Source organism: Triturus cristatus, chromosome 5_1 (genome assembly GCF_964204655.1).
Source record: "Triturus cristatus chromosome 5_1, aTriCri1.1, whole genome shotgun sequence".
Taxonomy (NCBI): domain Eukaryota; kingdom Metazoa; phylum Chordata; class Amphibia; order Caudata; family Salamandridae; genus Triturus; species Triturus cristatus.
Window position 1 is genome coordinate 141,406,379 of NC_140587.1, and position 21,330 is coordinate 141,427,708.

Sequence of the window (21,330 nt, forward strand, 5' to 3'; positions counted from 1 at the left end):
AAAGGCAGGCACACTTCTCACCTTCCTCTCGCACATCCAGGGCCTGTACTGTTGGCTCAATGGGGATGGTGCGCTCGTGCTTGTAGCAGACCCTCGGTTGTGTTCCAAGATCGGTCTCGGACAGTTGGGCCGGTTCCTCACACTGCTCTAGTACATCCATCATCTCACAGTCGTCCACTTCCCCCTACCGCAGAAACCAGAGGAAAGAAACAAAGTGACAATCGTCAGAGTTGGAGAAGGTGGTTACTTCAGCAAACGTACTCAGTGAATAGTCTGCAATGAATTTCTGATACAAAGAAAACGTTACACAGAAAATCCTAAAACGTAATCAGTATAACAGAAATATTACAAAATAAGTCCTACAATGTAATTAGTGTAACAAATATTACAAAATAAGTCCTACAATGTAATTAGTGTAACAAAATATTACAAAATAAGTCCTACAATGTAATTAGTGTAACAAAATATAACAAAAGAAACTCTATACAGTAATTAGTGAAACAAAACATTACACAAGTCTTCCTACAAAGTAATTAGTGCAAAACATTCATTAGTGTGGATAGTAAAGCCCCACTGCCTCAAAGGCGCTTCAGGGAAACACTGGGAGTCTTAGGAGCGCAATCAGCCAAACGGTTGGTTCACATCTCTATGCAGAAACGAGAAACAAGTCAAAGACACTCATTATAGCAACTCTTGTATTTCTAGTCTTACCATCCCTCAGGCACACCAATAGAAAGTCATCCCATCGGATAGTACCAAAGATTGGATGCTCTAGAACCTAAAATGCTTAAAAGTCAAATCACAGGAAGCCGGCTAGATGGCATCTCTCCTTCCTCAAGTCTCCACTTCTTAAATTCAAGCAGCTCCAGTCAAACCTAGTTCTCTTTTCATCACCCAATAGATAAAATAGAATGTAGAGAGTAAAGGCTTGGATGGTAAAGGACTAATAATACAAGTATTAATACTATGAGTAACTAACGTTCTAATGGCCCACTCCCTTCAGTCCAACCAATAGTTTATGGTTGATCCGTTCTATTGCTGTAAGCACCACTTCTTTTTGAGCATTCTTGTCAAGTTTGATCATGTATGCCTAGATACTTAAAGCTATATCTTGAGATAAATTATGTGATTACATCTGTCAACCTGTGTTAGGATCCCTGCCCTACATGGGAAGGTGGATTTATCCAAGTGGACCACTAGGCTGGAGGTATCATCTGACTTATTCTGCTTCTCCGTCAATCTCCGACCAGGCAAGCAAGGATACCGGACAAAGAAGCATGTGGTCTGTGTGGAGGGATACGCAATAATCCATTTTGGTATACCACTCATAGCCTTGAACTAATGCATCACATCTGATACAGGCTGCGAGTAGCTAAATAGAGAAGGCGAACAACAGATGAAATAAATAGTCTAAATCACCTCAGCAGGGAGACTGCAGCTTACTCTGCAGTAAGTATTGCTGTCAAAACCTATGTTTTGCCTGTGACCCATCTAATGTGAGAAACGGCCCAGGGCTGGAACCGCTTATTAGCCAGAGCACTTACAACAATGGTCAAACCCCACACTGGGAATAATAATTAAAACAAATTACACTGTCCTTTAATCCCTCCTTTGGCAAAGAATAAGTATGATCCAGAGAATTCATGTAAATTTCAATGGCTGCCTGGTAAGCTATGAGTTTGACTCCCAAACAAGGAAAAAAACAAGACAAACAACTGAACATGTGAGAGGCTCAATGCATTGTTCTAGTGTACAACTACAACAGCTTGGACATTTTCCCATGTAGTCTTTCCAAGTAGTTTGTATAATATCCATGTACACCATCAGGAAAAAAGTTCGTAAATTAAAACTTAGAGGACTGTTGAAAAAAGTATTTCCTGGATGTACGGCCTTCCCTGGGACATAGTGTCTTTCCTGTGACATAAAGGAAAGAGGTGAGCCTGTGCTAGTCTAATGAGATCATATAAGCAAATGTGGAAGGCCACAGAGGATCATGAAATAAGGCCTTCTACAGTTGGCGCTTACCTTGAGGATCAGCATGAAAGGTGAAAAGTGGTATCTGAATTTGTGCTTCCAATTCAAATAGAAAGCATCCTTCAGGGAGGACTTGGCTCTCTCTCCCCATGCCATATGTCAGGTATTGTCCCTTCGGGTAGCCAACAGTCCTATTTAGAATGTAGGATGACTTCACTTAAAAAAAGTTTGTTTTGAAAGTTCTCCGTGGAGGGTCCAATTCCAGAGGTGTTGACTGGAACCTGCTGAGCTTGCCCCAATCTTTGATTTCAATTCCAAACCCTGGGAGTCACAAAAGGGGATACTTGGTTCTGAAATGCTCATTCCCATCTATTCGGTGTGAAACAACAGAGATCTTTCAAATAGATTGCAAAACACTGCTGCAGCCTTGCCATGAAAATCAAGACTATGCAATATTGTACCCACTGGAGTAAGGATCTCCTGGCAGTAGGAAGGCTAGAAGTATAATTTGTGACACCGTTGTCCTCTTCTCAAATCTCGATGGCATGCATGGGAAATTTTTCACCCTGCTTTGGCAAAAACTAATGAACAGAATTACACTAAAACTTAGAAAACTAGGATGTTACTTCGCGTGGGTTGGTCTAAATCAGTTCAGTAGTTTTTAATAAATTAGTAATATACAAAAAGCTGTTGGGCAGACCTGTGAAGGGTTAAAATATATAACTATCTTGGCTATTTATGGAGGATCTGCCAGTCCATTTAAAAGAAAAAAAAGGAACACCAATGTCCACTTGGGATTAACAGATCTGTAGCTGGATTCGCATCTTTTCAAACACTTCTGTTAGACCTCCATTGCCAAAGTAGTGCACCGTGCTGCAAAATATCTTTATAAATGGGATATAATGTCCATTCGTAGCAGGGGTGGGGTGCAGGGCATGTCCACAGGTCAAGGATTGTGGCTAAACATGGACGAGGTAGCATCAAAAAGCCATACATTCATTGAAACAGTTAAAATGAAGTTATGGTTAGGTTTGTTTGCAGCACCTTAATTTAGGTTAAAAAAAATCACTTGAAAAAACAAAAGTTAAAGCGCTGTTAGGGTTATTAAAAAAACAGAAAAATAACTTGAATTCCCCAGATATAGTTAGCTCCACAAACCATAGCTCCTACACCTACCATGCAAACAATAACTTGCACACTAAATGCAATGCGTATGACTAGAGTAACAACAAGTGACTGAACCTAGGCCTCTCATTGGATGAAATCCATATTTCAAAAATATTTTTGAAATAATATCCTGTGAAACATGCTTAATAAACAGCATTTTGTGGAATAAAAGAACTTGAAAGATATCTAAACATACATACACACCTTAATGTCCGGTAGGTGATATGGTACTTTGCTTAATTCCTACTGACGGTGCAACACACATCTCATTAAAACCTCTCACCACTAGTAGGGCGCTCTCTGGCTCACTCTGGTGTTTGAACCACAACATACAGGCAGAGGCAATCAAAGTCAGCAGCCAGACCCCTGGAACTTCTTACCAAATTTAGAGCCTGCGTCTTCTGTTGGATTTCCCGACACTTGCATTTCAGAAAAGCCTTCTGCACCAGCTTCTTGATGGTGAAATAATCCACAGTATCCGCATAGATGTGTCTTCTTAGTTCATGCAGATCACCACCCTGATAGAGTAAAAAGCGGTGAGGTTCCAACAAGAGAACACGCAGCAAACACAACATGCAGAGAGCAATAGAGGTCATGACAAGCAGAGCATGCAGGTGCCTCTTTGGCAGACTCTAATACTGTGGTAACTCATGAACACTCATCTTTGCTGACCCCTTTCATTCATATGCCTGGGCCATTTCCTGCAGGTGAAGCCATGGTGGCCACAACAGCAATAAGGGAGGTCTAAGTGCACAGAAAGCACCTGCCTGTACCCAGACACTACTTCACCTGTGTGGCCTTTGTTTACTCCTTATCTATATACCAAAATGGTATACAAAGGTTTGTGGAGGAGAGCGGTGGATGGTTCGAGTCACAAAATAGTGTCAGCTCTACACCAAGTTCAGCTTTGCTCACTTCTGTATCCCTTCCACTACCAGTGTGGTCCTGCGCCTCTACGCCAGAGCTTTTTTTTTTTTACTATAGTTTAAAGATGTATACAAAATATTTTTTCAGCACATTCAGAGCTGTGTACCAGTACAAACAACATATCAATATTTTATTGCAGACCGAAGATATAATGAAAAATATGGATACATTTTCTTTTTTTATAACAAATTTGATCAAGATTATGTTGCATTTCTCAAATGGGCAAAAATAAATCTGCTAATGCTAACCAAGGAAATGCTGCCCTCAATGTCTGGAGTTCAGCAACACCAAATAGGAGTGAGTTTTCATAGGGAAGGAGTCAGCGTCATCAATTATGTAATATTCATGTAGGTAACGGAGATGGGGCATCGCTGTTTACGCTGCACTGCCCATTTGATGCTGCACTGGTTGATTGATGACCAATATAAAACTTATGACTATATAGATTTTTTTCTTAAGCTATCAAAATATTCAAACAGTGTCTGTCACTTTGCTGGGCGCAGACCCAAAGCTCCTTCGATTCACAATGCTTCTCTTGGACGGGGAAGCATTGTGAAACGAAGGGGCTGTGGGAAACTGAATCAGGAAGTGGGATTGGAAGGGAGGGAAATGGGAACAATCTCAGTTCCTTCTCTTCCAAACTCCACCTCCTGGCTCATTTCTCCTGTTGATGGTGTAGGAAGGAGGGTGGTACAAGCTGGGCCGCTGCTTCCGCCCTCTCTTCCACCTCCATAAAAAGAGAAGTGAGCTTGAGGGCATGGCTAAGGAGGAGTTGGCAAAGCTGCCTTCAGCTATTAATGTAGGCCTGTCGACCAGCTGTCTCCTAGGATGGACTTTTGGCTAGGTTATCCCTTCCAAGTCCATGCGATGAGTGTGAAGTCTTTCGTGATGTCACAAGCATGTTAACGAGGTGGCCTGGAAGGGTGCAATGGGATGCCTCCTTTGGAAGTCTGCTGAACCCCAAGAAAGGATCGAGCACCAGCAAACTACCTCTCACCACCCCCAAAGGCATAGCTGCCTTGAACTGTGATCTGCACACTTTACAGGGGGAGAGCAGACGGGTTGCTTGAAGAAAAGTGGGTGTAATAGACTAGGAGTGAAAAGGATTTTGTTTGCAAAAACTTTCCAGCGTTCTTAGGAATATCCACTCCCAGTTCTACTGTAAACTGTGACAGATATGGGGTGGTCTTTAACTACAAGCCTTAGTACAACAAACACATGAAAATGGCATTTATATGGCTCCATGTGCTCTGTCTCCAAGCCTCACCCCCATCCTATATGATCAAACACTGAAGACTGCAAGGCCCATACAGTCTGCAAGTTTACTATAACACAAAAGCTCTACAGCTGTTTCTGCTTTCACACTTTACCCCCCAGGCCTGCCCCATGGTTTCATGAATTTAAAAACTGCAGGTATGTTTTAACTGATCTCACCAGCATCTTCCTACCTCAGGGTCCAAGAAGAGGTGGCAGTGCGCAGGCTTCCCGTCCCTGCCGGCTCGGCCAATCTCCTGGACATAACTCTCGAAGTTCTTGGGCATGTTGTAGTGCACAATACCGCGCACATCAGACTTGTCCAGGCCCATCCCGAAAGCAACAGTTGCCACCACGATGCGCAGCTGTCCGCTCATGAAGTTGTTCTGGACCCTACGCCTCTGGGCTGCAGACATACCCGCATGGTACGAATCAGAGATCCATTTTAGAGGCTTACGGATCTTCTTTTTGGCTGCAAAGAAAGGACAAGCAATACAACGGATCAACCATAAACCACTGGAACAATTTCAAGCAAGAACTAATACTTCTTTCAGAGGAGGTGAACCATAAAGATATGACCAGTCAGCATAGGGAAGGACTACCTTCAGCTTTCTTTCTTTTCGACTTTAGGTCTTCCTCTTCCCCCGCTTCCTCCGTGGTCGCCTGTTTCAGCGTCACTCCCTGGAGACAGGTGCGCAGCAGGGCAGCTATGCGAGCAGTCTCCTCCCTGCGGGTGCAATAAACGATGACAGAGTCCAAACAGCTGAAGCGGTCACCCTTCAATAAGGAGACCAAAGCCTGTAGGGAAATTGGAAACAGGTAAAGACCAGCTCATTTAAGACTTCGATGCAGTAAAGGTAAAAGAGGCTTTTTTAAGAATCATGTGTTTGGGAACTGTATATGAAGTTTTTCCAAATCCCTGACTTTAAAACGTTACATGGAATTCCAGTAGCAGCTTTTACATTTACTTTCACTACAAAGGTCGGTAAGCATTTGGGGTAATTAATGACGTCAAAACGGTAAAAGTGAGTGGGCACGGCCAAGGGAGGATGCAGGACTGTTTTCGTTTTCACAAACTGTACTACTGATTTGTATTATGCAACAGAGAAAGATCACAGTGCAAGCGGCGGTCTCCAGACATATGACGTAACCATTTAAAAAAGCCATGAATGCCAAAGAAAGCCTCACCAGCAGATGTGCCACCCCTTCCAAAACTGACTGCTCTCCCTGGTCCTCCCTCTGGACTCTTCCACGCTTGTAACCCTGACCTCTCCAACCCTGTGCTCCTGAATTACAGTACTGAAAAATGCTCAAGATGCCTGCGTCTAGTGGAGGCGTCATCATTGCTATTGACAATACCACCACCATAGTTACATACCTGTACTATCCTTAGTAAGACAAACTTTGCTAAATCCTACATATCATCTTTGCTTATTCTTACCCAGAGCAAAACCATCCTCTGGTACCGCCTCCAAATGAAGGCCACTCACCACCTTGCCATGCAGTGCGATAAGCTGTTTGCTACTGGAGACTTCAACTTCTGGATAAACTTTCCTGGCTCCCGCTCAATCTGGGACACGGTGGCCACTTGTTACTCTCCATCCCCTCACTTTCACTTGCATCAAGAGCTGGGACCTTGACTTCAGCCTTCACAGAGAAACTAGTACCAACGTCCTGGACTCTATACCCATCACCTAGTCCACCACCACATGCACTAGGACCACCAAGCACTTCACCTTGAAAACCCTTCTCTTGATATAAGCAAGCAGAGCTGTTGGACCCGGCCTCGTGGCGTGGTCTTAACCCTCTTGGATTGTGCTCGTCCCCCGCACCGGCCTACACAGGCCGCCCTTTCAGGCCGCCAGGGACCCCTCCTCCCTTCGAGGCCCCCTTTGGATTGTACCCGTTTTCCTACACCCGCCTCAGCGGCCCCCTTTTCCAGGCCGCACAGGGACCCCTCATCCCTTCGGGGTCCCCCCTCATGCTTGCTCCACGCACCAGCCCACGCAGCCCGGCTCCCTCCGGCCTCGGCCCCAGCGAAGCCCCGACATCGAGGCACCAAGATCTGGCCAGGGGGCACCGCATGGCCACTTCACCACTCCCGGAGGAGGAGAGTTTCGATGGGACCCCCCCACCGTCCCTCAACACCTAGGTGCGATCGTCCTCCGGCCTCCCCGGGCCTGGCGCCTCTCCCGCTGGGCGTCTGGCCTCTCCGCCCCCCAAGCGCAAGGGTCCGGACATCAAAGGGCTCCAGACCTATATCTGGGGCAACCCCGCAATGGGACAGTAGTTGTATCCCGGAGTCAAGAGCCCTGCTGATGGAATCGCGGCTGACCCTACGGAGAAGAACTCTTGCTTGAGACTATATCACGAGCCCTGCTGACTGCGTCGCGGCTCCACCTTATTGAGACAAGGAACCTCACGGAACATCGGGGCCCTGCTGACGCTGTCGCGGCCCAACCTCGCTGAAACCTCCCTCGGAGCCCTGCTAACGTCGTCGCGGCTCAAGCTGAACTGAAACACCTTAAGAGCCCTGCTGACCTGGTCGCGGCTCGAACTCCACGAACTGATCGCCAGAGCCCTGCTGACGCCGTCGCGGCTCGACCACTCCGAGACCCGGAGTCCCTCCAGCTTGAGGATCAAGAACTGGGCCCAGGGTACTCTCGTACCAAGCTGCTACTAAAGACTGTCCCGCTACCCCGTCCCTACCCGAGACTTTGAGACTCTTGTGGATCCCTCGATCCCCCTTGTACATATCGATAACCGTAACTTCTTAGATGCTGATAAAGAACTGTTCGTCTTGATAAACATCCTCGAGTCCTGTGTGGTGGTGTTACTGTGCTAGTACGTTATAGGAGAAGGACCTCTCCTAGGAGGCTTCTCAGCAGCGCTCGGCTACTTCGTGCAGTGTGGGGGCCCCTCTGGGTGGTCTCTCCGACTCCCCCGAGGTCCGCCTTCCAACATTTGGTGGCCAGCGACGGGATGCGAGCCGAACGCAGATCGTACAAGCAAGTAACCCACTCGCTATCCATCCAGACGAACAGAGACCATGGAGTTCCAACCAGAACGATTGGAAGAGTACACGCACAAAGAGTTAAAACAGTTCTGCAAGGACAAGGGTATTACGACCACCGGCCTAGGTACCAAGGAAGAGATGCAGAAAGCCCTGAGAACCTGGATAGAGTCCGAGGCGGGTCCCTCCCAGGGTGAAGGTCCCCTGCCCCTGAATGCAGCCACGCCACCAGCACCGACCCCAGCGAACGAAGGTAGAAACAGCCTGGAAACCGGCCTCTCCGCGGAAGAAATACTAGAGCGGGAGAAGGTCCGGACCCATGAGCTAGAGCTCGCACGACTTCGGCTGGACGGCGAACTCCGGCTGGACGAAAAGAAATGGGCCATGGAGCAGCTACGGCTACAAGAGGAGATAGAGGAGAAGAAACGGCAAGAAACGGCATCGAGAACTAGAAGAGAAACGGCTGCAGGAGGAAATCGAAGAAAAGAAACGGCATCGAGAACTAGAAGAGAAAAGGCTGACCCTCGAACACGAGCGGGGCCTCAAAGAACTCGAACTCAAGGCCCAGAAGGGGGAGACCAGCACCCCCAGCAATAGAGACGCTCTGCCGCCCACCGAAGCCAAGGTCCATATTCCCAAGGATGTCGTCAAGGAGTACTGTAAAAACGACGACATCCAGCAGTGGTTCAAGGCGTACGAGGTGGCCATGACCTCCCATCAGGTACCCCGGAAGGATTGGGGTGCCGGCCTATGGGGTCGGTTCCTTAGCGAGGGCCAAGACACCCTGCTCCAGCTCCCGGAAGAGGTGATGACCTCGTACGACCATATGAAGGAGGCCCTGCTCACCCACTACGGACTAACCGCGGAAATGTACCGCCAGCGTTTCAGAGACTGCAAGAAAATCCCCGGTACCACGTGGGTAGAGTATGTTGACTTCTTCAGCAGGGCCCTAGAAGGTTGGATCAAGGGTAGCAAGGTCACCACCTACGGGCAGCTGGTCGACCTCATTATTTGAGAACACCTCTCCAACAACTGCTTCGTGGAGCTAAGACAACACCTCCTCGACAGCAAGCTGACCGAGCCGCGGAAGCTCGCCGCCGAGGCCGATCGATGGGTCAACACCCGAGTCCCCCGGAACCAGATGGGGGGAGTACCGGCGAAACCACACCGGACCCCCCCGCCAGCGCGGCGGAGGAGGAGGGTCGAACCGGAATCGGGACATCCCAGCCGGGCCGCCCCGGAGTCCGCCTCGGGGGCCGCCTCATCAACACCCCTCCCCGAGCCTAGCCCGAAGAGGGACGACGCCAGCCAAAACCGGACCCCGGCCCCCGATAACCTGCTACGGCTGCCAACAAACAGGACACTATGCCAGCGACCCTGCCTGCCCCATGAACCGACGAGGTGGGACCAGCGGGCCCCCGCCCCGACAACTGGCGGCTGCCGCCCTGGGAGAAGGGGAGGAAGAGGAAGAACCCCTCGACGGGGGGTCCACTGAGTGGGAGCCGGCGGCCATGTCCCTGGTCTGCCTGGGCAGCCGAGAAATGGTGCCCCGAACACCCATCCCGAGCAACACCCAGAAGTACCAACAGGGGGGTCACTATCAATGGACGACGGGCCGAAGCCCTCCGTGACACCGGAGACAGTGTCACCGCTGTCCGCTGCCACCTGGTGACCCCCGAACAGATCCTGCCAAATGTGCTATGCCCCGTCCGGACGGCCGACAACAGCGAAAGCATGTGCCAGATGGCCCAGATCCCCTTCGAATGGGGAGGGGTGACGGGCATGCTGAAGGTGACTGTCCGCGACGACGCTCCAGTGGACTGCCTCCTGGGGAACGACCTAGAGAGTTCCCCCTGGGCTCAAGTGGAGCGGCGAGAGCATCTCCGAATGTTGGGACTACCCGGATGGGCCTGCGCCACCACCCGGTCCATGGCCGCCCAGGCCACCCGCTCGTCCATGACAGCCGACACCGTCGAGCCCGAGGGGCCCGTGCCACCACCTGCCTCCAGCGAGGAAGAAGCGGGCACCGATGCCAGGCCCACGGAACCCTCCCCGGGCGAGATCGCCTCTCTCGGCACCCTCCCGGAGTTTGCCCAAAGGCGCCACGACGGGGGCCCCACCAGAGAACAGTTCCAGCAGGAACAGAAGACCTGCCCCTCCCTTGAAGGAGTCCGGCAGCAAGCGGCCTCGCAGGCCAACGGTGACCAGACCAGAACACACTGGGTCTATTGGGCCGAAGGACTACTGTACAGCGAGCAGAAGATTGCAGAACTGGGGGCCAGTCGCGTGCTGGTGGTCCTCCTCCGATTCCGGGAGTTCCTCCTCAACCTGGCACATGTGTCCCTCGCCGGGCACCTGGGGCAGGACAAAACCTACAGCCGCCTGGCTCCGGATGCAGAGGGACGTGGACAACCACTGCCGGTCCTGCCAGACCTGCCCAGCCAGCGGCAAGACGGGGGGACGGGTCAAAGTCCCTCTCCAGCCCTTCCCAGCCGTCAACACCCCGTTCGAACGGGTCGGAATAGACATCGTAGGGCCCCTGGACCCCCGGACCGCCCTGGGTCACCGCTTCATCCTGGTCCTCGTAGACCACGCAACCAGGTACCCTGAGGCCATCCCGCTTCGAACTGTGACAGCCCCCGTAGTGGGCCGGGCCTTAATGGGGATCTTCTCGAGAGTAGGTTTCCCCCGAGAAGTGGTGAGCGACCACGACGGGACCATCGAAGGCGTCCGACTCGCCTCCTCCCTGACCCCGGAACAGCACCACGACTGTCAGCAACTGTTGCGGCCCTTTGCGGCCCTCTTCTCCCTCACTCCGGGGGTAACTCCATGGTGTGTCCACGACGTCGACACTGGGAACAGTCCCCCCGTGCGACACAGAGCCTACCGAGTACCCGACCTGGTGCGGGCCTGCATCCAGGCTGAGGTGGCGAAGATGCTGGCCCTCGGGGTCATCGAGCCCTCCGACAGCCCGTGGGCCAGTCCCGTCGTCCTGGTGCCAAAGGCCGCCGCCCCAGGCACCCCCCCGGAGCTACGATTTTGTGTGGACTACCGGGCCCTGAACGCTGTTACCAAGACCGATGCCCATCCTCTTCCCCGGGCCGACGAGCTCATCGACCGCTTAGGAGCAGCCCGCTACCTAAGCACTTTTGACCTCACCGCCGGGTACTGGCAGATCCAGCTCACCCCCGGTGCCCAAGAGAGATCCGCTTTCTCCACCCCTGATGGGCACTACCACTTTCGGGTGATGCCCTTCGGCATGAAGAACGCCCCGGCCACCTTCCAGAGACTAGTGAACAAGGTCCTGGCCGGGCTAGAGGCCTTCAGCGCGGCTTATTTAGATGACATTGCCGTATACAGCAGCCACTGGGCTGAGCACCTGGGGCACCTCAAAGCAGTCCTGGCCGCCCTCCAAAGGGCCGGGCTCACGATCAAGGCCAGCAAATGCCAGATAGGCCAAGGATCGGTGACCTATCTGGGCCATCAAGTAGGGAGCGGTCAGGTGGCTCCCCTCCAACCAAAAGTTGATGCCATCCAGGCGTGGGAACCCCCCACCACCCAGACAGCTGTCCGGGCCTTCCTGGGCCTCACCGGGTACTACCGGCGATTCATCAGAGACTATGGGAGCATTGTCGGCCCCCTCACAGAGCTCACGTCAAAAAAGCAGCCCAAGAAGGTACACTGGACCCCCCGCTGCCAGACGGCCTTCGAGACTCTCAAACCGGCGATGTGCACTGCCCCCGTGCTACAGGCCCCTGACTACAGCAAGGAGTTCGTGGTGCAGACGGACGCCTCCGAATATGGAATTGGGGCCGTCCTGTCCCAGGTAGATTCGGAGGGACTCGACAGGCCCGTGGCCTTCATCAGCCGACGGCTGCTGCCCCGGGAGCAGCGGTGGAGCACCATCGAGCGGGAGGCCTTCGCTGTAGTGTGGGCCCTCAAAAAGCTCCGGCCCTGTCTCTTCGGCACCCACTTCCGGGTCCAGGCTGACCACTGGCCCTTGCGGTGGTTAATGCAAATGAGGGGCGAGAACCCCAAGCTGCTGCGATGGTCCATCTCGCTGCAAGGGATGGACTTCTCTGTTGAACACCGGCCCGGCAATGACCACGCCAACGCCGACGGCCTGCCCCGCTTCTTCCGCCTCGACGAGGAGAACCCCCAAGGAAATGGGTGACTCTCCCTGCCTTCGGCTGGGGGGGACGCCTGTTGGACCTGGCCTCGTGGCGTGGTCTTAACCCTCTTGGATTGTGCTCGTCCCCCGCACCGGCCTACACGGGCCGCCCTTTCAGGCCGCCAGGGACCCCCTCCTCCCTTCGAAGCCCCCTTTGGATTGTACCCGTTTTCCTACACCCGCCTCAGCGGCCCCCTTTTCCAGGCCGCACAGGGACCCCTCATCCCTTCGGGGTCCCCCCTCATGCTTGCTCCACGCACCAGCCCACGCAGCCCGGCTCCCTCCGGCCTCGGCCCCAGCGAAGCCCCGACATCGAGGCACCATGATCTGGCCAGGGGGCACCGCATGGCCACTTCACCACTCCCGGAGGAGAGTTTCGATGGGACCCCCCACCGTCCCTCAACACCTAGGTGCGATCGTCCTCCGGCCTCCCCGGGCCTGGCGCCTCTCCCGCTGGGCGTCTGGCCTCTCCCAGCCCGGCCTCTCCGCCCCCCAAGTGCAAGGGTCCGGACATCAAAGGGCTCCAGACATATATCTGGGGCAACCCCGCAATGGGACAGTAGTTGTATCCCGGAGTCAAGAGCCCTGCTGATGGAATCGCGGCTGACCCTACGGAGAAGAACTCTTGCTTGAGACTATATCACGAGCCCTGCTGACTGCGTCGCGGCTCCACCTTATTGAGACAAGGAACCTCACGGAACATCGGGGCCCTGCTGACGCTGTCGCGGCCCAACCTCGCTGAAACCTCCCTCGGAGCCCTGCTGACGTCGTCGCGGCTCAAGCTGAACTGAAACACCTTAAGAGCCCTGCTGACCTGGTCCTGGCTCGAACTCCACGAACTGATCGCCAGAGCCCTGCTGACGCCGTCGCGGCTCGACCACTCCGAGACCCGGAGTCCCTCCAGCTTGAGGATCAAGAACTGGGCCCAGGGTACTCTCGTACCAAGCTGCTACTAAAGACTGTCCCGCTACCCCGTCCCTACCCGAGACTTTGAGACTCTTGTGGATCCCTCGATCCCCCTTGTACATATCGATAACCGTAACTTCTTAGATGCTGATAAAGAACTGTTTGTCTTGATAAACATCCTCGAGTCCTGTGTGGTGGTGTTACTGTGCTAGTACGTTATAGGAGAAGGACCTCTCCTAGGAGGCTTCTCAGCAGCGCTCGGCTACTTCGTGCAGTGTGGGGGCCCCTCTGGGTGGTCTCTCCGACTCCCCCGAGGTCCGCCTTCCAACAAGAGCCTTTCCACCTTATGGAAAGCTTGGAAAAAAAACCTCTTCCCGGACGTCATACTTGGACTGTTCACCCTCACATCAAACCCTTCCTATTCCATTGTTTACATTGGTGGTACTTAACCTATGGTCCGGGGACCCCTATCGGTCCGCAAAACCTACTCGGGGGGTCTGCGACTGCTTAGAAAATTAAATGACATTAACTGATTAATAAGGAGTATATACATAAGCAAAATGTAAAACTGAAAATTTTAAATAATTCTGTAAACGTGGAGGAGTTTGACATTGGGAGCTAAAAAAGAAGCCATTATCCTCAGATTGATTCATGGGAGCAGTCAAACAGAGTATAGTATGGACGATGGGTGGCCTCAATTGACTTGCTCCAACCTTCCCACTAAAATTTTAAAAAGTGATTTCTTTTTATGTGCAAATTAAATAGAATATCTCATCATTTCTGTATTTCTTTAATGAAAGGCTGTTTCCATATGTGTGCGTATTGTTTTGTGGTGAAAATCATCGAAACTGGTTCGATTGGGGCCCCAGCCTCCAGTAATGACTCAATGGGGGTCCACAGATTCCAATAATGATTCTTTGGGGGTCCCTGGATTCCAATAATGGTTCGGTGGAGGCTACTGGATTCCAGTAATGGTTCAGTGGAGGTCACTGGATTCCAGTAATGGTTCAGTGGAGGCCCCTGGATTCCAGTAATGGTTCAGTGGAGGCCCCTGGATTCCAGTAATGGTTCAGTGGAGGCCCCTGGATTCCAATAATGGTTCAGTGGAGGTCCCTGGAGATTCCAATAATGGTTCAGTGGAGGCCCCTGGATTCCAATAATGGTTCAGTGGAGGCCCCTGGATTCCAATAATGGTTCAGTGGAGGCCCCTGGATTCCAATTAAGGTTCAGTGGAGGTCCCTGGATTCCAGTAATGGTTCAGTGGAGGTCCCTGGATTCCAATAATGGTTCAGTGGAGGTCCCTGGATTCCAATAATGGTTCAGTGGAGGTCCCTGGATTCCAGTAATGGTTCTGTGGAGGTCCCTGGATTCCAGTAATGGTTCTGTGGAGGTCCCTGGATTCCAGTAATGGTTCGGTGGAGCTCCCTAGATTCCAGTAATGGTTCGGTGGAGGTCCCTGGATTCCAGTAATGGTTCGGTGGAGGTCCCTGGATTCCAGTAATGGTTCGGTGGAGGTCCCTGGATTCCAGTAATGGTTCGGCGGAGGTCCCTGGATTCCAATTAAGGTTCAGTGGAGGTCTCTGGATTCCAATAATGGTTCAGTGGAGGTCTCTGGATTCCAGTAATGGTTCGGTGGAGGTCCCTGGATTCCAATAATGGTTCTGTGGAGGTCCCTGGATTCCAACAATGGTTCAGTGGAGGTCCCTGGATTCCAATAATGGTTCAGTGGGGGTCCACTGATTGCAATAATGATTAGGAAGGAGTCCACAAAAGGTAGAGAACCACTGGTTTACGGCATTGTTTCTGTGCGGCTATTTTAGTGCTGTACTCTATCCTTTACTGTATACTTAATGTACTATAGTAGATGCCTTAAACCATTCACTTGTTTGTTCTGCGATATAAATAGAATAATGTAAAAACACAAATTACTTGTGTTTTTTTGTCATTTATAAAACATGAATGCCCAGAGGTATACGCGTGCGGATAGTAAGCCATGTACATAGGCAGAAAAAACAGTCCTAACTCCACAAAGCGTGAACAATGCGCCATGAGGATACTACATAAACTATGCCAATGTGTACAAAGAGAGGACGAGCAGACCACCACTGCTCGACAGCCTCCTCCCACGTGCCTTCCGTGCAGCATCTCTGAGGAAAGCCCAGAGTTTCTAAACACCCCCCGTCTGTTCTAATGGGTTGTGCTTCTCTGCTAGGGATTGGCTAAACAACTTCATATAAAGGGAGAGCAAGGTAAACCACGATGAGGGACGAAGAGGCCTTTGAGGAGATGCTCCCGCAGCAGAATCAAGCAGTCATGAGAACTTGGCTGACTGTCAATCAGCTTAGTTTGAAATTAGGGATGACGCTGAAACTAGAAATAGCTGTCATTACTCAGTGTAAGGGCTATAAACAGGCCAAAATATAGATATTCAGTATGGCCTAGACTGTCCCCTCAATGTTGCGTCTGTGAAGAAGCTGTATATGAGGGTTCAAGGAGAAAACCCCAGTCCCGAAATTTACCGGGCCATGAGAAGGGTGACTTCCTTGCAATTGCAGTCCAACATCATGGATATTTTCTCAGAAATCATGACCCATACTTTATAGGCAACTAGGGTTAGGATACAGTACATTAGAGCTAAGGAAGAAATGATTATGTAACCTGTTGCACAGAGGGGCCTGACCCAATAAGATACTAATAGGAAAATTACTGTCAACACTTGGACCAATGTTCCCGTGTGAGTTCTACAAACTTCAGAGACAGGGATATTTCTCAGGAGGGCAGCAATAGCCACTGCGTCTCTTGTAGAGTGAGCCCTGGGGTCACCTGTTGGCCTTTTGGCAACAAACGGTAAAGCAGGATAATATCCACTCTAATAAAGACCATTTTGAAAATGCCGAGACACTCCTTTTAGAGCCATAATTCAATAATGATTGGTCTGATTTTCGTATAGAACTAGTTTGAGCAAGACCACTGTGAGAAAGTGGCTCTGTATATACTGTTCCCTAATAGGTACAGGGTGTACAGAGTCCACAGTCCCCCAGAGGCTGGTAGAGGTCAAAGTTAGGTATGACCTTACTCTCAAAAGTGGTAGCTTGGTCGAGCAGTAAGGCAGTACCAGAGGACAGTGTAAAGCATTTATTGTACACACTCAGTCAGCAAATGGTTTCACACACTCAATAACTGAACTCTAGGCCAATGATTTGTATATATAAAATATATGCTTGTTTTATTTTTAGAACCACAAGGGGGTAAAAATATACTTTCTCAGAATGAGAGGTTGAATATAAATACTTTTGTTTCAAGCAATAAATTTGTGTAAACAGTCACAGTTGGTTGCAATAAACAATCCTATTTCCTAAACATAACAATGCATTGAGCTCAATGGTAAATTCAGGTTATTTGTAATAAATTACTTTTCAGATTACTTTTGGAATTCCAGGTCTGGATCCTAGAACCAGCCTGGGGTCAGTATTCAGAATCAAGTGATGAAAGTCGACTTAATAACTGTAATGATTTTTAAATAATATTTAGCTATTTCAAAAGTTAGCACTTAGAAAATATTTCACAGAAACCATTCAATGGATCTCTATGGCAAGAAATTCAAATTGCAGGTAGAGTACTTTATCGTTACTTTAGTAATCCAGGACTGGGTGCCTAGACCCAGGACTGGGGTCCTTATCAAAAGCAGGTAAGTAATTTCGTTTGCAGAAATGGTACGATTTTAAAAGAATATTTCAAATTTGCAAAAGTAGACACTTAGAAGAAATTTCACAGAAAAGCAGACAATGGTTTCCTATGGGAGAAAAATGAGTTAGAAGTAAGTATAGTTGTGAACACTTTTCAGAGTCAGGGCTGGGCACCAAGATCCAGCACTGGGAGCTCACCTAGGAGCAGGTGAGTAAATTCGTTTTTGTCACTTGGCTGATTTTTGGTGAATTTTTGCAGTTTTGAAAAGTTCACACTTAGAAGATTTTTGAAGAAAAAGCCAGTCAATGTTACCCTATGAGGAAAATGAAGTTAGCGGTTTAAGGGTAAGTACTCGACTGGTAGTGTTGAAATTCCGGGCATGGACTCAGGGGTCCCCCAGTGTAAGGTAGGTACAGTTGGTTCACCCTCAGCGGTTTCAGGACGGCCGGGTGCAGAGAGAGTTGGGCCCAATGTTATCCTATGAGGGATAGGGGGGCCTTGGTTGGTGGCTGCTGTCTGGCAAGCCACGCGGCTGTGGGAGCTGGGCTCCTGGTCACTTACTCAGGGCAAGTTGGGAAGTAGGTTAGTGTAGAGAGGGCACTGCCAGGGCCACTCGGGCGGCTGGGTGCAGGGTGCTTTTGAGCCTTAGGGCGCTCAATGGAAATCAATGGGAATGTTCCGGTTTGGAAAGAGGCTGCAGGCTCGGGACGAGGATGTTTCAGGTGCCACCACCACTTCGAGAGGTAAGTTGGGTAGTTGTAGGTTAGGTGGGTACCCCGGGATTGGGCACAGGGGGTCGCAGGGCGCCGGGTGCAGGGGTGCCTTTTGACGTCGGGAATCTTACCCTCTGGTTGATCGCGGCTGGGGTGGCACTTGGTTCTGAGGCTGCAGGCTTCTTCCGGGATGTCGAGGGGGGTCCTTGGGTGCCGGACTCTGGGTCACAGTCGCCGTGGGGTCGTCCTCTGGGTCTTTGTCCACTCCGGCACTGGCCAGGCTTGGCTGGTGCAGAGTGTGTTGGGTCCGCGGTCCCGGGCTGGTGCCAGGGATAGCAAGTAGGTTTCTTGAGTAGAGCCTCTACTCGTGGGAGTCCCAGGGGCTTAGAGCTAAAAGGTAGCCAGGTCCTCCGGGGTTGGTGAGGTTGCTGGCCACGTGGGATGCCGCGCTGGTGCAGGTTCGAGAGTCGACAGGCCGGTAGGGCTGGGGCCAAAGCAGTTGGTGTCTTCTTCTCTTTTTAGCAGCTGCAGGGCAGGTCTTTGTTCTTCTTGCTCTTCTTGTCGTTTTTCTATCTGGAATCTGAGGAAGGAAGGTTCAGGGGGCCCCTAAATACTAGATTTAGGGGCGTTACAGGTAGGTGAAGGCCAGGGACCAATGGGTCCTTGTCCTGGGGTGGGTACACCCCCTATCCTGCCTCTCTCCTGTGGGAGGGGGGCAGTAGCCTAATCCTGATAGGGTAGGGCCTCCCATCTTCAAGATGGCGAGAGCCCGGAGATGTGCTTCACCTCGCCTCCCCCACCTGAGGGGTGGGGTGGGCAGGCTGGCACATCCCCTGTCCTTGTATGGGGTTTCCGGCCAAGCTTCCCGCCAGAGTGGGGGGTTGCAGTGGCCTGGGGAAACTCCAACTGGCGGCATGCCTTTGAAGCTTCCCTTTGCTCATCCTGGGGGAGGAGATTTCTCACCTCACCCAGGATGTGCATTGTTGCAGGCCCGGGAGAGCAGGGGCTCTCCCACCCAGGGGTCCAGCAACGTGTCTGCTGTGTGGCAGCCTGGGCAGCCTCAGAGCAGACGTGGATTGCAAGTTAGCTGTAAGGGGGCATCTTCTAAGATGCCCTCTGGGGTGCTTAGTACATTAAATCCTACACTGGCATCAGTGTGGGTTCAATGTGCTGAGAAGTTTGATACCAAACTTCCCAGGCTTCAGTGTTGCCACTATGGTGCTGTGGAGCTCGTGTTTGACAAGCTCTCAGCACCATGTATTCTTAAATGACAGCACTGCACTTACAGTGCCCAGGAATGGACCTGGGTACTGTAGGGGCACAGGGCTCCTGCTCCTGTGCCCACACCATAGGCGTAATGCACCCAGCTAGAGGGGTGGCTGACATATGCCTTGGCAGTGTAGGTGATGGGCATGGTACACAGTGATGTGTGCCATGTCGACTCTCTGTTTTGTCCTGCACCCAGACACTCAGCCTGCAAGGGCAGTGTGTGTGTGTAAGGGTACAGGGCCTCTGAGGGTGGCACAATGAGTGCTGCAGCCCTTAGAGGCCTTCCCTGGTCACAAGGCCCTGGGTACCTAGGGTACCATTTACTAGGGGCTGACATGTGGCTAGGGTTTGCCAATTTGGGGTTTGTGTGGTTTAAGGAAGGAACATAGGCCCTGGGCACCTGATTGGCAGGAACCCAGGGTACACTCAATCGAAGTACATTCAGCAATTTAGCAAAAAGTGGGGGCATACCATGCAAGAAAGATGGCACTTTCTCACACAACCCCCCCCCAAACGAAAGGTGATGAGACTAACCTTGTCCTATGGAGTCTTCATTGTCTAAGTGGAAGAACCTGGAAAGTCCATCTGCATTGGCATGGGCAGTCCCTGGTCTGTGTTCCACTTCAAAGTCCATTCCCTGTAGGGAGATGGACCACCTCAGTAGTTTTGGATTTTCCCCTTTCATCTGCATTAGCCATCTGAGAGGTCTGTGGTCAGTTTGAACTAGGAAGTGAGTGCCAAACAAGTATGGCCTCAGCTTCTTCAGGGACCAAACCACAGCAAAGGCCTCCCTCTCAATGGCACTCCAACGCTGCTCTCTAGGGAGTAGTCTTCTGCTTATAAAAGCAACAGGTTGGTCTTGGCCTTCATCATTGGTCTGGGATAGGACCGCTCCTATCCCTAGCTCAGAGGCATCAGTCTGCACTATGAACTGCTTGGCATAATCTGGAGCTTTTAGAATTGGTGCTGAGCACATTGCTTCTTTTAGGGTGTCAAAAGCCTTTTGACAACTAACTGTCCAGTTAACTTTCTTGGGCATTTTCTTGGAGGTGAGTTCTGTGAGGGGGGTCACAATGGACCCATACCCCTTCACAAACCTCCTGTAGTACCCAGTCAAGCCAAGGAATGCCCTGACTTGGGTCTGGGTTGTTGGAGCTATCCAGTCCATGATGGCCTGGATTTTGGGTTGTAAGGGCTGTACCTGGCCTCCACCTACAAGGTGGCCCAAGTACACCACAGTGCCCTGCCCTATCTGGCATTTGGATGCCTTGATAGTGAGACCTGCACTCTGCAGAGCCTCTAAAACCTTCCCAAGGTGGATCAGGTGATCCTGCCAGGTGGAGCTAAAGACAGCAATATCATCAAGATAAGCTGCACTAAAGGACTCCAACCCAGCCAGGACATGGTTCACCAACCTCTGGAAGGTGGCAGGGGCATTCTTTAACCCAAAGGGCATCACAGTAAACTGATAATGCCCATCAGGGGTGGAGAATGCTGTCTTTTATTTTGCTCCTGGGGCCATGCCAATCTGCCAGTACCCTGCAGTTAAGTCAAAGGTACTGAGAAATTTGGCAGCCCCCAATTTGTCTATCAGTTCATCTGCTCTTGGGATAGGGTGAGCATCTGTCTTGGTGACAGAGTTGAGCCCTCTATAGTCCACACATAACCTCATCTCTCTCTTTTCACCCTGTTGATGAGGTTTGGGGACCAGAACCACTGGGCTAGCCCAGGGGCTCTCTGAAGGCTCAATGACCCCTAACTCCAGCATCTTGCTGACCTCAGCTTTGATGCTTTCCTTGACTTGATCTGACTGTCGATAGATTTTGTTCTTGACAGGTGCACTGTCACCAGTGTCCACATCATGGGTACACCAGCTTGTCAGACCAGGGGTCAGGGAAAAGAGGCTAGCATATTGTTGCAAGACTTGCTTGCAGTCAGTCTGCTGTTGGGCAGAGAGGGTGTCTGAGAAAATCACACCATCTACTGACCCATCTTTTGGGCTGTAGGATAGGAGGTCAGGGAGTGGCTCACTCTCTGCTTCCTGTTCTTCATCAGTCACCATCAGCATGGTGATGTCAGCCCTATCATTGTAGAGTTTAAGGCGGTTCACATGGATGACCCTTTTGGGTGTCCTGCTAGTGCCCAGGTCAACTAGATAGGTGACCTCACTCTTTCTCTCTAGGATAGGGTAAGGGCCACTCCATTTGTCTTGGAGAGCCCTTGGTGCCACTGGCTCCAAAACCCACACC

General features: G+C 51.1%; 1 protein-coding gene across 2 annotated transcripts in view; it reads right to left on the reverse strand.

Moving 5' to 3' along the window:
* Positions 1-21,330, reverse strand: part of RECQL4 (RecQ like helicase 4) — a 183,199-nt gene that overhangs the window by 35,218 nt on the left and 126,651 nt on the right. For both annotated transcript variants that reach the window (XM_085604639.1, XM_085604638.1), the window contains exons 16-19: positions 5,925-6,120; positions 5,517-5,794; positions 3,522-3,659; positions 22-184 (exon numbers count right to left, since the gene is read on the reverse strand). In XM_085604639.1, coding sequence (XP_085460765.1) covers positions 22-184; positions 3,522-3,659; positions 5,517-5,794; positions 5,925-6,120 — 775 coding nt within the window. The remainder of the gene's footprint in view (positions 1-21; positions 185-3,521; positions 3,660-5,516; positions 5,795-5,924; positions 6,121-21,330) is intronic.